Below are 13,089 nucleotides of genomic sequence, written 5' to 3'. Positions count from 1 at the left end.
CTGGGCACTTTCAACTGCAAACAGAAATACCTCTAAAACTGAAAAATACAAAAGCTCTACTTAACGGCATACTGCACCAATAATTAGTTGCTACTTGACTGACAAATAAGGACATATAATGATCCTATTTGAGATCTACATATTAAACTTTCTATGCTTCAAAACTATTAAAAAAACACTAAAATTCGAAATGGTTTCACTTATTCTTAATATGGGATAATTCACTAAAAAAATATATGCTTTAACTTTCAGTAAATGTCCTATTTCCCAATCCATTCCTACCCTTACATCTTCCAAACAAACATGCCCAGTTATAAGATTTTCTAATCTCTTTTTTTCACCTCTGTGTATGATGTATATACGTATCTAAAATACACGCTCTACCTTCTCTGATGGGATCACCCATTTTATCTTGGACTAACTCTTACCTTGCATCCATTTACAAGATTTGACACTTTCCTGTGTCAAAGCCAACTTTTCTTCCTGGCTCCTGTATACGTAACCTCCTGTACGCAACACGTTCGTATTTTTTCTGTCAGCATCTCTATAACCCTCCTAATCTTTCCTATCACTTCTCCACTATTCACTGTATTTCCTTTCACTGAGCTTCCTGTAATGTAGCTTTAACCATTCACATCTGATCTGGCTTGCCACCAGCTGCCGAAGGGTCAATAACTCACTTTGAGACCTACAGCCCAACAGACTTAGTTGTTTTGCCACAAAATACAGAGAATTTTCTCTTGGATAATGGCTCATGATGTATAAAGCCTAAAACAAAAGATCCTCATGATAGTAGGTTTATAATGCTAGTATTATTTAACATATAATAGGCCACGAATGAATAAATTTAATATAAATAAATAAAAATAAATAAATAAATAAATAAATGAATAAAAATAAACAAATAAAAATTTAATATAAATACCAATACACAGTATATACTGATCACATTCACATCAAATCTAAGCAGCATTTTCAATATTAAGTCACAAAGGCCTCTCAACTCCTCCACTTCCTTCCTTTACTTTGATATGCAAAAATAACTTAACTGCAACAGTGAGGAACCAAAGAAATCAAGAGGTTTCTGTGGTACAAAAACAAAAGTAATATCAACCTCACGGTGTACAAAATCTATTACTTTCACTCAGTCAAAGGGAACACAAAACAACTTACTGAACTAGCACCAAATCCTGGATGATTCCAACCCAACACAGAGTATCCAAGCTGTAACGGAGTAGCCATGATACCAACTTCATAGAATCCTGCATTTCCTTCACAGCATATTACCAACGTTTTGCCATTTGGATACATCGATCTGTTAGATGTTAAAGATACGTTGTTTAGCAAAGTTTCACTGCAAGTACGTACTGGCCTTCGCATGCTCTTTCATCAATGTACCATATCATTTTCCTGGTCACTAAAATATTTTTTGTTTGTTGGATTTGTATGAAAAAAGGATGTTTTGTTTTAAAAAATTACTTCTAACTCACAAGAAATTCTGTGAAAAACAATATTTTTATTAACCTTTACTGGTAACTACAGAAGTAAAAGACAGAGAGATAGTACATTAAGAAATTATCAAGTATTTATGAGATCACAATTCAGGAAATCACATACACTGGCCAAAAGTACAGTAATCTTTTTTGTCCATATCTCAAGTGGGATTTCTATTATATGAAAATGATTCTAAATGTCATTACACTTTGCAGATTAAAAACACATAGAATTAATAGACCAATTAACATCAACTATAGGCAGTCCCCAGTTTATGACGGTGGTTCATTCCTACGCCGTGTTATAAGCCGAAAATCGTCGTAAGCCGAGACATCGTCGAAAATCGTAAGAAAACCTTAAAAAACCTTACTTTTAATCTTTTGGGTGTCTTGAAAACAAAGTTTTTCATACAAAAACCTCCAAATTTTTATTATTCTGCCGTTTTGGAGTCATATTTCTTTCGCTGGATCAGAATCATAAGCATCGTAACCCCGGAACATGCATCGTAAAAAGGGAAATAATTTCTGATGAATATATTTGAAAAGCGTCATAAGCTCACAATGTCGGAAGCTGAACTCGTTGTAACCCATGGACTGCCTGTACACATGCATAGTAAAAATGGAACCTACCCTTTGCGTCTGTCAACGAACATGGTATCTATGGAATTTCCATCACGTGTCACAACTTTGTTTCGTAATCCTTTGTGGTCGTGTATCAATTTCTCCCTGCCATTGACTAGGTACTGATCTGGAAAACATTATTAAAATACATTACTGAGATAGATTCGGCAGACATATTAATAAATTAAAATTCATGGTAGAGAATACAATGTCTTTAGTCCGTTTCCTAGTGCAAAGTGAATAAAAACCAAAATTTCTTCAAGTTCAAAACCATACTTTAATAATGAATTATCTATTTCTTGCACAGCACAAAATTCCTAAACAAATATGTATAAATACTAGGAACTAGGACCTACAGACACAAAAGGATTTAAATAAAATATTTTTGAAAAGCTAACTACAGTATTTCAAATGTGAACATTTTTGAGATCAACATGAGACAACTGAAAAATCAAACATTTGAATTTTTTACCTAGTGCCAATTGTAAGAGCTGTATACATCCAGGGTAGACAAGTTGCTTTCCAATAAGAAAAGTGAGGACCCACGCTACTATCTGACATGGTACCATAAAGATCTTGCTAAACAGGCCCTGCTTCTGTCTGGCTCCACAATCTACAAAGACTCTTGGTTTCCTTGAATCACTGGTGGAAGTAAAATCATATAATTACCTTCACTTTAATATAACAAGGGAAAAATGCTAATGGAGTTAAAGAATTTTATTTATCACCTAATTTTCTTCTCACCAAGCAATGGGCATTGTTAAAACATGAACCTTATTTATAGCACGGACAAATAGAGAGGCTCTTCTACTTACGAATTTTCAGAGATACGAACCACCGTGATCGTAAACAAAAATTTCTTCAGAGAGCTCTGTCCGCCATGCCTAAGTTCAAATTTTGTATTGCGCGCTTTGGGTTGGTTACAATTTCTGCTGCTACCCATGCTGAACAGCACCATAGCTGATGCCAATACACCATTACGCTGTCCCACACTCCCAAGCCTACGCCAGTGGTTAAGATGTCATCTCTCGTGCTCCGATTTATTTGTGTGATTTTATCGTGAAATATTGAGCCCATCCTTTATTTATCGTGGCTAATGGCAAGCATAAATCAAGTGAAGATAGTGGTAGTGGTAAAAAGCGGCAAGGTGTCTCAATGGAAACAAAAGTGGTAATTTCAAAGAAATTAGCAAATGATGAAAAAATGGTTGAGGTAGCACACCATTATAATATGAATTGCTCAAATACTAGCACAATCTTTAAAAATAAAGATCAAATAATGGAACACATGAAAATTGTTGTGCCAATAACAATAATAATAATAAAATACTCTATCAATACAGTACTGTACTCGTATTGTATTTTAGTATGAAAATATATAAATAGTACTGTAAGCACTGACTCTGCGTATACGAAACTGAACTTGCGAACAAATTCAAGATACGAACAGCTGTTTGGAGCGTAACTCATTCGTAAGTAGAGGAGCCTCTGTTAATTTATACTCACGCATCAACATCCGACCACTCGAAGTTTATGGGCCATGAAGAAAAATCAAATTCATATTTCCTGACTTTGCGCTGTGGAAAAAACAAATATACAGACATTATGTGTAAGTATACAATATATATATATATACAGATAACAAGCACTTTCCTCTCACTGGGTTGATTCCTGAGAAAAACATAATACTGGGTTGACTCCCGAGAAAAACAAAATACTCAGTTGACTCCTGAGAAAAACAAAACAAAAAACAAACACTGCAAAAATAATCCTCGGACTGCTGAAGGATGAACATTCATGCAGAAATCTTTCATCATATCAGCTGTTTTATATGTGTGTGTACACAGTTCACTGTGAAAATATTTGCTACAATAATACAGGTAATAATCACTAAACTTAGCCAGCACTACAATAATGAAGTTTACAACATTACTGCATTGCATATCTTTGAATACACAGTGTGAACATTCATTAAAAGCATCGTGCTGATTTTTGGATAGAAATATATTCAGCTGTAAAGTTGCAAGGTGTTAACACTAAAAAACTAATTGCTCTATTCAACCAGAGTCACCTGGCAGATGACAGTTAACTAAATAAATATTCTTTTCAAATGACAATCTACTGCATAAGGAAATATCATCATCATGACAATTTTACATTAGTTTTACCCTTTAAGGAATAAGATGTAAAACTAGTTCTCTCCATTCCTTTCTGTACTTTGCTCCTTCTTCCTAAACTACTATCTGGTCTGTGGCTGCATGTACGCCTTCCTACAGCTCTTTCTCCAGCTACTTCCATACCTACTGTGGGGTTGTTCCATGTGAATAGTGTTCACCTTCTGAACAATAATAATACTAAATAATAATGTTCCCTAATTCCTTCTCATCACATCCAAACCATCTAAATGTCTAAGATCACCGTCCGTCACCAAGCCTCTTGATACTAATCTCTCACCCAATTCCTCATTCATAATACCACCTTCTCACCAAATTCCAACCATGACTTTTAACATTTTCCAGTCAGAACTTTCCAAAATCTATTCCAATATCCTTGTCTGTCCTTATATTCCAACTGCATAGACTAGCACAGGTCTTATATACCCATTTTAAGTATTAGCCCACTCTATCAATGAATATTAATCTACCTATCTTTGTCCATTTCATACAAGCTACAGCTGATCTACTCTTTTTTTTTTTGGGGAAAAAAGCAAGTTAAAAGAAGAAGAAGAAGAAGACTGCTCTCATACTCCTGTTTCTTAGCCCAGTGTGCCCCCAAAGTTAAGAAATGCTATACCTCCTGTAATTTATTAGTGAACATCTAAATTCAGAAAAGAAAGCAGAACCCTAATAATAAGCCCTAATAATAAATGCTTATGAAATAACTTCTACTAAAAATTGCAGATAGAACAGTTGCATTAAAAAAATATTCTTTCATCACCATTATCTCTTCATTTGGTCTTGGAGTGGCAAGTGCTTCGTTCAGGGTATTCATGAATGTGATGTAAGTAGGGTTCAAGCGCCTTCCAACTCCTCTAAAGATGATGGCCACTATCATAAGCAGCCCAAGTCCTGTCCCATACTGGAAATAATACACAGTAATCAATTACAAAATCCAAGAGCCATACTTTACAAATTCATTATACATTAATCAATAAATACAAGATTTCACAGTCACACTTGGCAAAAAATGCAATACTCACAAATGAGTGTCTGACGCTATGAAACGTCAAGTTCTTTTCTTAGCAGTGTAACAAAATCCATAAAAACAAAATTTTTTCTCCTCGTACAAACCACTGTTTTACATCTGAATCTGAACCTATGACTAAGGACTACAATACACAGCTCAAATATCCTTATGTCACCTTGGCCTGATTAGAAAATTAAAAACAGAGTTCAACACAGCCCTGCACCTGGACCCCAAATACTTCATGGATGTCAGGATGAAAGGATTCACCCTGACCAATCTGATGAATATCCAATATGAAAAGAGAGACCTCCTAGATGAATTTGTTGAGAAAGCTCAAGTTAAACACAAGTTTTCAACATACTGATGCCACAGATACATAAAACATGTTACTCTGAAAAACAGAAAAATATCATGATGCAGCTTCAATTACTGTTAATGAGACATGTTTATGAGAGGACTGAACTTCCCAAAGAAATAATAATAATAATTTGTGCTGAACTTAAGGAAACACCTTCCCAAAGTGCAGTCCGGGGGACGCGTAGCAAACCCCCCACCCCTGCAAATGCCTAATATCCGCAAATACTTGACACCCCTCTAGAAATGCTTATAACTGTCTATTTTGATATTTCAAACACCAAAACAAACCCTCTAAAAATGCTTATACCTGAATATTTTAATAGTTTCATCACAAAAAGTGCATTTAGTCACGAAAATGATGTGAAAATGCAGTAATTAGTGAATATTTCTCTATGAAAAATATTGAAAATAGGTGAAGCTGAGAATCCATAACCGTGAATAGGCAGGGGTCTACTTCAATAATAATAATAATTTGCACCATGCTTAAGGAAACACCTAAAACTCAAGATTCTAACAAAATAAGGTAATAATCAAGGATGCATACCATTCAAACTGCGGAGAAAACAACACAGTAAATCCCCCTGTATTCGCGTTCTCACGATTCGCGGACTCTCATATTCGCGTTTTTCTCTGTGGAACGTATGTACCTATTATTCGCGGAAAATTCGCCCAGTCACGGTATATTGCAACGAGAAATATTCACTCATTACTGTATTTTCATATCATTTTCATGACTAAACGCACTTTTTGTGATAAAACTATTAAAACACTTAGGAATATGCATTTTTAGAGGGTTTTTTCTTGTGTTTAAACTATCAAAACAGGCAGTTCTAAGTGTTTTTAGAGGGTTTTAAGTATTTGCGGATTTTAGCTATTTGTGGTGTGTGTGTGTGTGTGTGTGTGTGTGTGTGTGTGTGTGTGTGTGTGTGTGTGTGTGTGTGTGTGTGTGTGTGTGTGTGTGGTATGCATCCCCCTGCAAATACGGGGGGTTTCTGTACTCAGACCAATACCTAAAACCATAATTGGACTGAAGCAAAGCAAGACGAAGTCACTGACCTTCGCTATTAAGGCACTTATCAAACTGTAATAAATCCACATAAAATATAAAGGAAACACAATTTACCAAATTCCTCTGACATATTACCCAACACAAGCTGATGGTAACAATGCACAACACTTATTTAAATGGCTGGCATGATAGTAACAAAACGCTTACAGCATTCCAACAGCCAGGACATTTAAGGAATATTTCAGCACTTTGGGAAAACTCTGCACCATTAAAATGGGATAATTATTGAAATTTCTCCAAAAACATGGATGAAACAAGAAATAATATAAAAATATAAGCGCATAAAATTATAAATTTTCCTGAACAAAGGCAGACAGCAGTTGGCTGTTTGACAAATGCACAAGAAACAACTCAGTGCCACTGTCTTGACGGATGCTTAACCAAGTGAGGGTTCTCCTATTTCCTTTCGATAAGGGTGCTGCTGACAGCAGGATTTGGCATATGTAAACTGATGGAGTTGGGTTAAACTAACATCAGCAACATGTTTAGAGCTGAAGGGACAATGTAAATTACCCCCAGTAATGCTACAGTGCCTCAAACAGGGTAGATGACAAGGGAAGGTGTTAGCTCAGTGAAGGCAGGTCCCACTTTCCTAGCTTGAGCAACTATTAAGTAATATGCTCATACTGCTTTAACTTGGTGTACTGACATAAACTAAGTTTACAATATACAAAACAATTATTTTTCTCTTTCACCTTTTTTCTTCTTTTCTATACTCTTCCATTTAATCCTGTCTCATATTTTTCAGGAATCATTATCATTAAAGCTAATACTAATATTATTATTACTAAACAGTCAAGGGTTAGAATGAAATAACTGACTCTCTCTGCAGACATGTGTGTACGTACATTAGAGGTACTGGTAAGCACAGCTGACATTTCATTTAGTCTTGCGAAATGTCTCTTAGGATCTCTTTTAACAAAAGTTCTTCATTTCAATCAACAAATTTAAACTTCTTCCCGTCAATATAATATTGGTTTATGCCCTAGTGTATTGCAAAAATCAGTAAATAACCCAAGAATGGCAGCAGTAAAAACAGAAAAACAAAAAATAGCTTTTTCATTCAGGTTCCATAAAGATATCAAAATTTAGAACATCCCTCCCCTCACCAGTTAGTCCACAATCAGAGAATGAAAGTCCATGTTACAAACTATACAGGGAGTTCCCGGTTAACGGCAGGGGTTCCTTCCCCGGCCGAGCGCCGCTAAACAAAAACTGGCGATAATAGCGCCACAAACCCTGCTAAACGGCGCTGTTAACCAGATATCGGCATCGAAATCCCCACTTAAGAGCTCTGTTAACTGGATATCAGCGGCGAAATCCCCACTTAACGGCGCTGTTAACTGGAGATTGGCACTGAAATCCCCACTTAACAGCGCTGTTAACTGGAGATCGGCAGCAAAATCCCCACTTAACGGCGCAGTTAACCGGAGATCGGTGCCGAAAATCCGGTTAACGATGTTGCTAGCCGAGTGCCATAACACCAAAATGCCACTAACCGATGCCAACTGAACAATATCGTAGAAGTGCCAAAACTGGTACAGTATAAAGAAATATATCTAGTGCACATATCCATCACTCTTTGAGAATACCATTTTCAGTATTTCTCTTCATTCTTACCTTAGCAGCAGATAAATAAAGTGCATAATCTCCCCGGTACGACAGCGCAATAAAGGGTGATGTGTAGAATCCCACATTATACAAGATCTTGAGCTGTGGCAAAACAAGCAAGAAACACCATTAGAGGATTCTGATAAACGAACACTCCTAACAAAGAAAATGATCTGCCTTTCATTAATTAAAAGTGATAACATTTAACCACAAACTAATCCCTTGAATGAGAAAGGTCTTTCAAAGGTTTGAGTTTTGACTGGACTAGTTCACACACTGGTATATAAGAACCAATTCCTCTATATCTATACAACAATCACTGAATTCTTATAACAAACAAAATTACCTAAGCGGTTGGTTGTCAAAATGGGTGAATTACAATCTCTGGGAACATAGCCATATTTTCCAAACAGAAATGAGGTCTGATGTACAACATTTCCTTTAAATGGGGCAAACTTAACTCTTGCTTAAATTCACTGCACACAAACTGGCTTACTGTGTAAATTATGGAAAATTTTTTCTCTGGAGAAAATGAAAGCTTATATAAAATTCAAATCTGATTGGTCTCCCACTACAGCTGACCTGGGAACTACGCAGGCATTTAGGCAATGAACATGCTGCTTGGCATAATATGGAAAAAATACGGAAACAATGAAAATGTGCAAACATCAATTAATTTTAACCTAGAATCCAGGGCCAACTAAGTACCTTACATCAATTCTTACTGAACTCAACAGGCATGAATAATGGCTTAAAATAACAGTTAAAATACTTTAATAGGGTTCCTATTGTAGTAAAAAAAAAATTTTGTAGGACAAAAAAATTTTGATGAAAAAGGACAATGATAATATACCATAAAAGCACCATTATTTTCTAAATTTTTAGGAAAACAAAACAAAATGATCTCACTAATTAAAAGAAATGTAAGTACAAGCAAGAGCAACTCTTCCGTCTTTAAAATATGGTAGCACACTTGTCATTACAGTATATACCACAATCTGTGGTGTACAGGTCACTGACCTGTACCTGAAATGTAAGTCAACCCCTGAACGTACACTTCGTCTTAGCTTATAGCAAAATGCTGAACACAATCCTTCAATATATGATGCTGATGGTATACCATTTACAAAAATCAAAACATATGGCACAGTTATATTCTGTAAATAAAATAGCCATATACATCTTCAGTACTGATATTTTTCTTAGAACTTTACATACTTACTGGCATCAGCAAACATTTGCATAAGCAATTTAAAAAAATATCCTTCATTGCCAGATGTGAAAATTCAATTGATTTTACTCGTTTGCCCCTTTGTAGTTATGGTTCCCAATTTATATCTGGAAAATTAAGTTGACAAACAGTTTTAGAAAGATTTTTTAGCTCAATAAGTCAACTTTTATATCAGAATTTCTTTTACAATGTACTATTTTGAAATGCTGCAAATCACTTATCTGTAATCTGGATTATACTACCGCGATGACATCACAATAGTCATTATTACCAATCATGCAAAAAAGAAGATACAATCTCCAGTCACCTATTCATTACTAAAAATATGAGGCCTGTACACTCTGTAAACATCTAGATCAATTGAAACTGGGTTTAAAATAAAAGTGGTCTTTCCCTGGCAAATATACAGTACATTAAATTACAGTATATACTGTAAGACATTTTTTCAGGAATTTATTAGAAATTAAAACCTAACTACAGTATTTACATCAACAGTATCTGTCAAGTACTTGTAACTCACTGCAAATTGATTGACATACTCACCCCTTGCACAATTTTGTTCCCAATCTTCTCAACTAAATTTGATACATAAGGAGTGCTCTGCAAGAACAAATGGAACACAGTTAAAATAAAACCAACATCCAAAGGGTCATATATTTATAGATTAAATAAAATTCTAAATACCTTGGATTTGTTGATCGAAAACACATTAACCAATCAAAGCCCAACATTGCAGTCATAATATTTCTGAAGCCCATAGGACAAAGTAAGCAGAGTACCTGTAAGGCATGTGGACCTGTAGACCATTCGTTGGTAGAACTACCAAGCTCACTCTATCACATGTAAGGGCTGTGCACGTCAAAGCAAGATTATCTCCAGTTTTACTTCAGTATTCTGGCATTTATGATTACTATTAATCTTTTTATTAATTTCATATTGAGAACTTAATCACCCTTTCATTTACTCATTTTTTTCTTTTTTCACTACACAGTGTAATTAAAACTTATGTACAAGAAGTCTTACTGGCTTCCTGTATGTAATCCAACCTATTTCTTACCTATGATTGAATTTTGTCTTTCTTGTTCTATTCAGTGCATAAGTCAGCCTTTCTGATTATTTCTGCTCTGCTTTAGTATAATAAATTTTGAAAGCTGCTTTTTTTATTTTTTTTACTCTAACTGTTGACAGCTATGAAAAACAAAAATGTCACTATATTCCTTATGGAAATTAATACTACCATTTGACCATTTCTGATATTAAGTTTGGTGTTGGTGAGGAATTAATATCATGACTTTGGCTATGACACTGAGTCAGGTTACGACAGTCCCCTGTCAGGTAAGGGCCCAGCACCCTACATTTCATTAGGTTGGGATGCATCCCTGAATTTTACTCTAAAACTTATGGTGCTCTAGGTCAGGTTAGGTAATGGGGGAGGGGTGGTCTTGGGTCCAAAGACATCAATCAGCTAAGGACCTGGCATTCTAGATTAGACAAAGGTATGTAAAGAAGGGTTAGGATGTAGGCTCTCTCAATTGTTGCCCTTGTGACATTATCTTTCCTGCAGGCTGTAATGTATATTGTAACTGATACACACTTTTATATTTTAGACATGTCATATTTTATTCCAACTACTTATCTTGGGGTTTATGCATTTTAACCAATTTGTGTTAGTGAAACTCACTCATTCCTAGTTTTGCCCCGCCCGCAAAATGAAAAGTTGTTCTCTACATTTCCCCCGTTACTGTTAGACACAGAAGCTGGGAAATTACAAAAATAGCATCTTTCAACATAAAAAAAAAAAGGTAAAACTACAAGGTAACTCTGCATGGACTGCCGTGTTGTTGTTATGGAATGGTTCTGTGCATGCGCAAGTCATTAGGGAGCCATATGTTCAAGAAGGGATTGGCTAAGGAAACCTATTATAATAGGAACTATACTAACATAACATACCCTAACGTAACCTGACCTAGCAGGCCATGTTACTTAGCTGGGGGGCGGCGGCCCGGACCGCCAATGAAGGAAACGCCACTTATTACCAGAAGTTCCCCTCTAACACTGCGCATGTGCAATAGCATTCCAGGATGTCCAACATACAAAAACATAATCAGTTCTGAGGTTAAATAGTTATTTACAGTCGACCAACAAAAAATGATGGTAATTTCTTGATAATAAACCAAAATACTATAGAATAAGTCAATTTCCAAGGTGATACCCGATGCGGAGCTGTTATGTAATTCTACCACTATTTTAACCAGATGTGAGAATTGCCTATACATCATATAGTATTACTAATTTTTGGTAGGCTAGGGTAGGCTAATGGTATTTTATGGTTATGGCATAAACCTCATATCTGTCTACTGCTTAAGTTTGGGCATGTTTAGTTTTACGCAGAATTACATCCCAAGGACGAGGTTAATGGGCATCGTACCTGTGAATACCCAACCCTACGTATTATAAATTACTTTAGTTTCCCATTGGCTATTTCGTCACTAGTCTCCCAGTACGGAATAAATGTAAATTACGCCCGTGGCAACGTACACCTAAGGCGAAAACACACCCACCACCCAAGGTGTCACCTGAAAACACAGGTAAATGGTAACAAAAATGTCACGAGGTGTTATCAGATCATCATCGAGAGGGCCTGGCATAACACACCTTACGGCAGCCTAATGAACTCGAATCTAATTTGCCGCGAATCTTTCCTTAAAAACTGTCTATTTACCTCGATCGTGTTATCGTGACGGCTATATAACCTGTAGAGTCTCGGTCCCGCCACACAATTCAGCAACATGGCCATAGTTTCGGTGTACGGTGTCAGAATGTCCTCCTTCTTGTATCACTCATGAATGACGAATGTCAACAATGCCGATCACAACATTGCTCGATTCGCTCGGGGCAGCAGAAGCTGCTAAACGTAGCACATAAAACAGAATTCCCTTATTTTCGTTTATTTATTGGTTTTTACGTATTTTGCAAGCTATAAATTGAATTTAGAATTTAGGCCAAAGGCTAAGCACTATGACCTATGAGGTCATTCATCGCTGAAATGGAAATTGACAGTAAAAAGGTTTGAAAGGTGTAGCAGAAGCTGCTAAACACAGCACATGAACAGAGCTCGTTTATTTTTGTTTATTTATTGATTTGTACTTATTTTGCAAGCAATAAATTAAATTTAGAATTTAGGCCAAAGGCCAAGCACTAGGATCTGTGGGGTCATTCATCGCTGAAACGGAAACTGACAGGAAAAGGTGTCAAAGGTGTAACAGGAGGAAAACCTCGCAGTTGCCCTATGAATCAATTGTTAGAAGAGGGTGCAGAGTAAGATGGAAGAAAGAGAATATGAACGGAGGTACATGCAAGCAATAAAGATAAAACAAGAAACTTTATTTATCTGCTTATTGATTGTCTTAAGTATTTTCTAGATGTAGACAAAATATGAAGCATTATTCGTGTTTTTTTGTTTAAACGCATTTTCCAGCTGTAAAGATAAAATATGAAGGCTTCTTTATATTTGAAGTTTTG

The 13,089-nt window shown here is 35.9% G+C and overlaps 1 protein-coding gene across 2 annotated transcripts in view; it reads right to left on the bottom strand.

Moving 5' to 3' along the window:
- LOC136851979 (phosphatidylserine lipase ABHD16A) overlaps positions 1 to 12,454 on the bottom strand; it is a 35,737-nt gene extending 23,283 nt beyond the window's left edge. The window contains exons 1-8 of one of the 2 annotated variants that reach the window (XR_010857022.1): positions 12,290 to 12,447; positions 10,111 to 10,167; positions 8,346 to 8,438; positions 5,051 to 5,191; positions 3,620 to 3,690; positions 2,587 to 2,756; positions 2,124 to 2,241; positions 1,174 to 1,315 (exon numbers count right to left, since the gene is read on the bottom strand). Coding sequence is in view for 1 of the 2 variants with exons in the window: in XM_067126375.1 (XP_066982476.1) it covers positions 1,174 to 1,315; positions 2,124 to 2,241; positions 2,587 to 2,756; positions 3,620 to 3,690; positions 5,051 to 5,191; positions 8,346 to 8,438; positions 10,111 to 10,167; positions 12,290 to 12,364 (867 nt within the window). In the remaining variant the exon portion in view is untranslated. Of the gene's footprint in view, positions 1 to 1,173; positions 1,316 to 2,123; positions 2,242 to 2,586; positions 2,757 to 3,619; positions 3,691 to 5,050; positions 5,192 to 8,345; positions 8,439 to 10,110; positions 10,168 to 12,289 lie in introns of both variants that reach the window. The other variant, XM_067126375.1, reaches the window with a different exon arrangement.
- Positions 12,455 to 13,089: the final 635 nt, after the last annotated feature.

The sequence above is a fragment of the Macrobrachium rosenbergii genome, chromosome 24, assembly GCF_040412425.1.
Source record: "Macrobrachium rosenbergii isolate ZJJX-2024 chromosome 24, ASM4041242v1, whole genome shotgun sequence".
NCBI lineage: Eukaryota > Metazoa > Arthropoda > Malacostraca > Decapoda > Palaemonidae > Macrobrachium > Macrobrachium rosenbergii.
The sequence above is the reverse complement of the archived record's forward strand: the minus strand, read 5'-3'. Positions and strand labels throughout refer to the sequence as shown.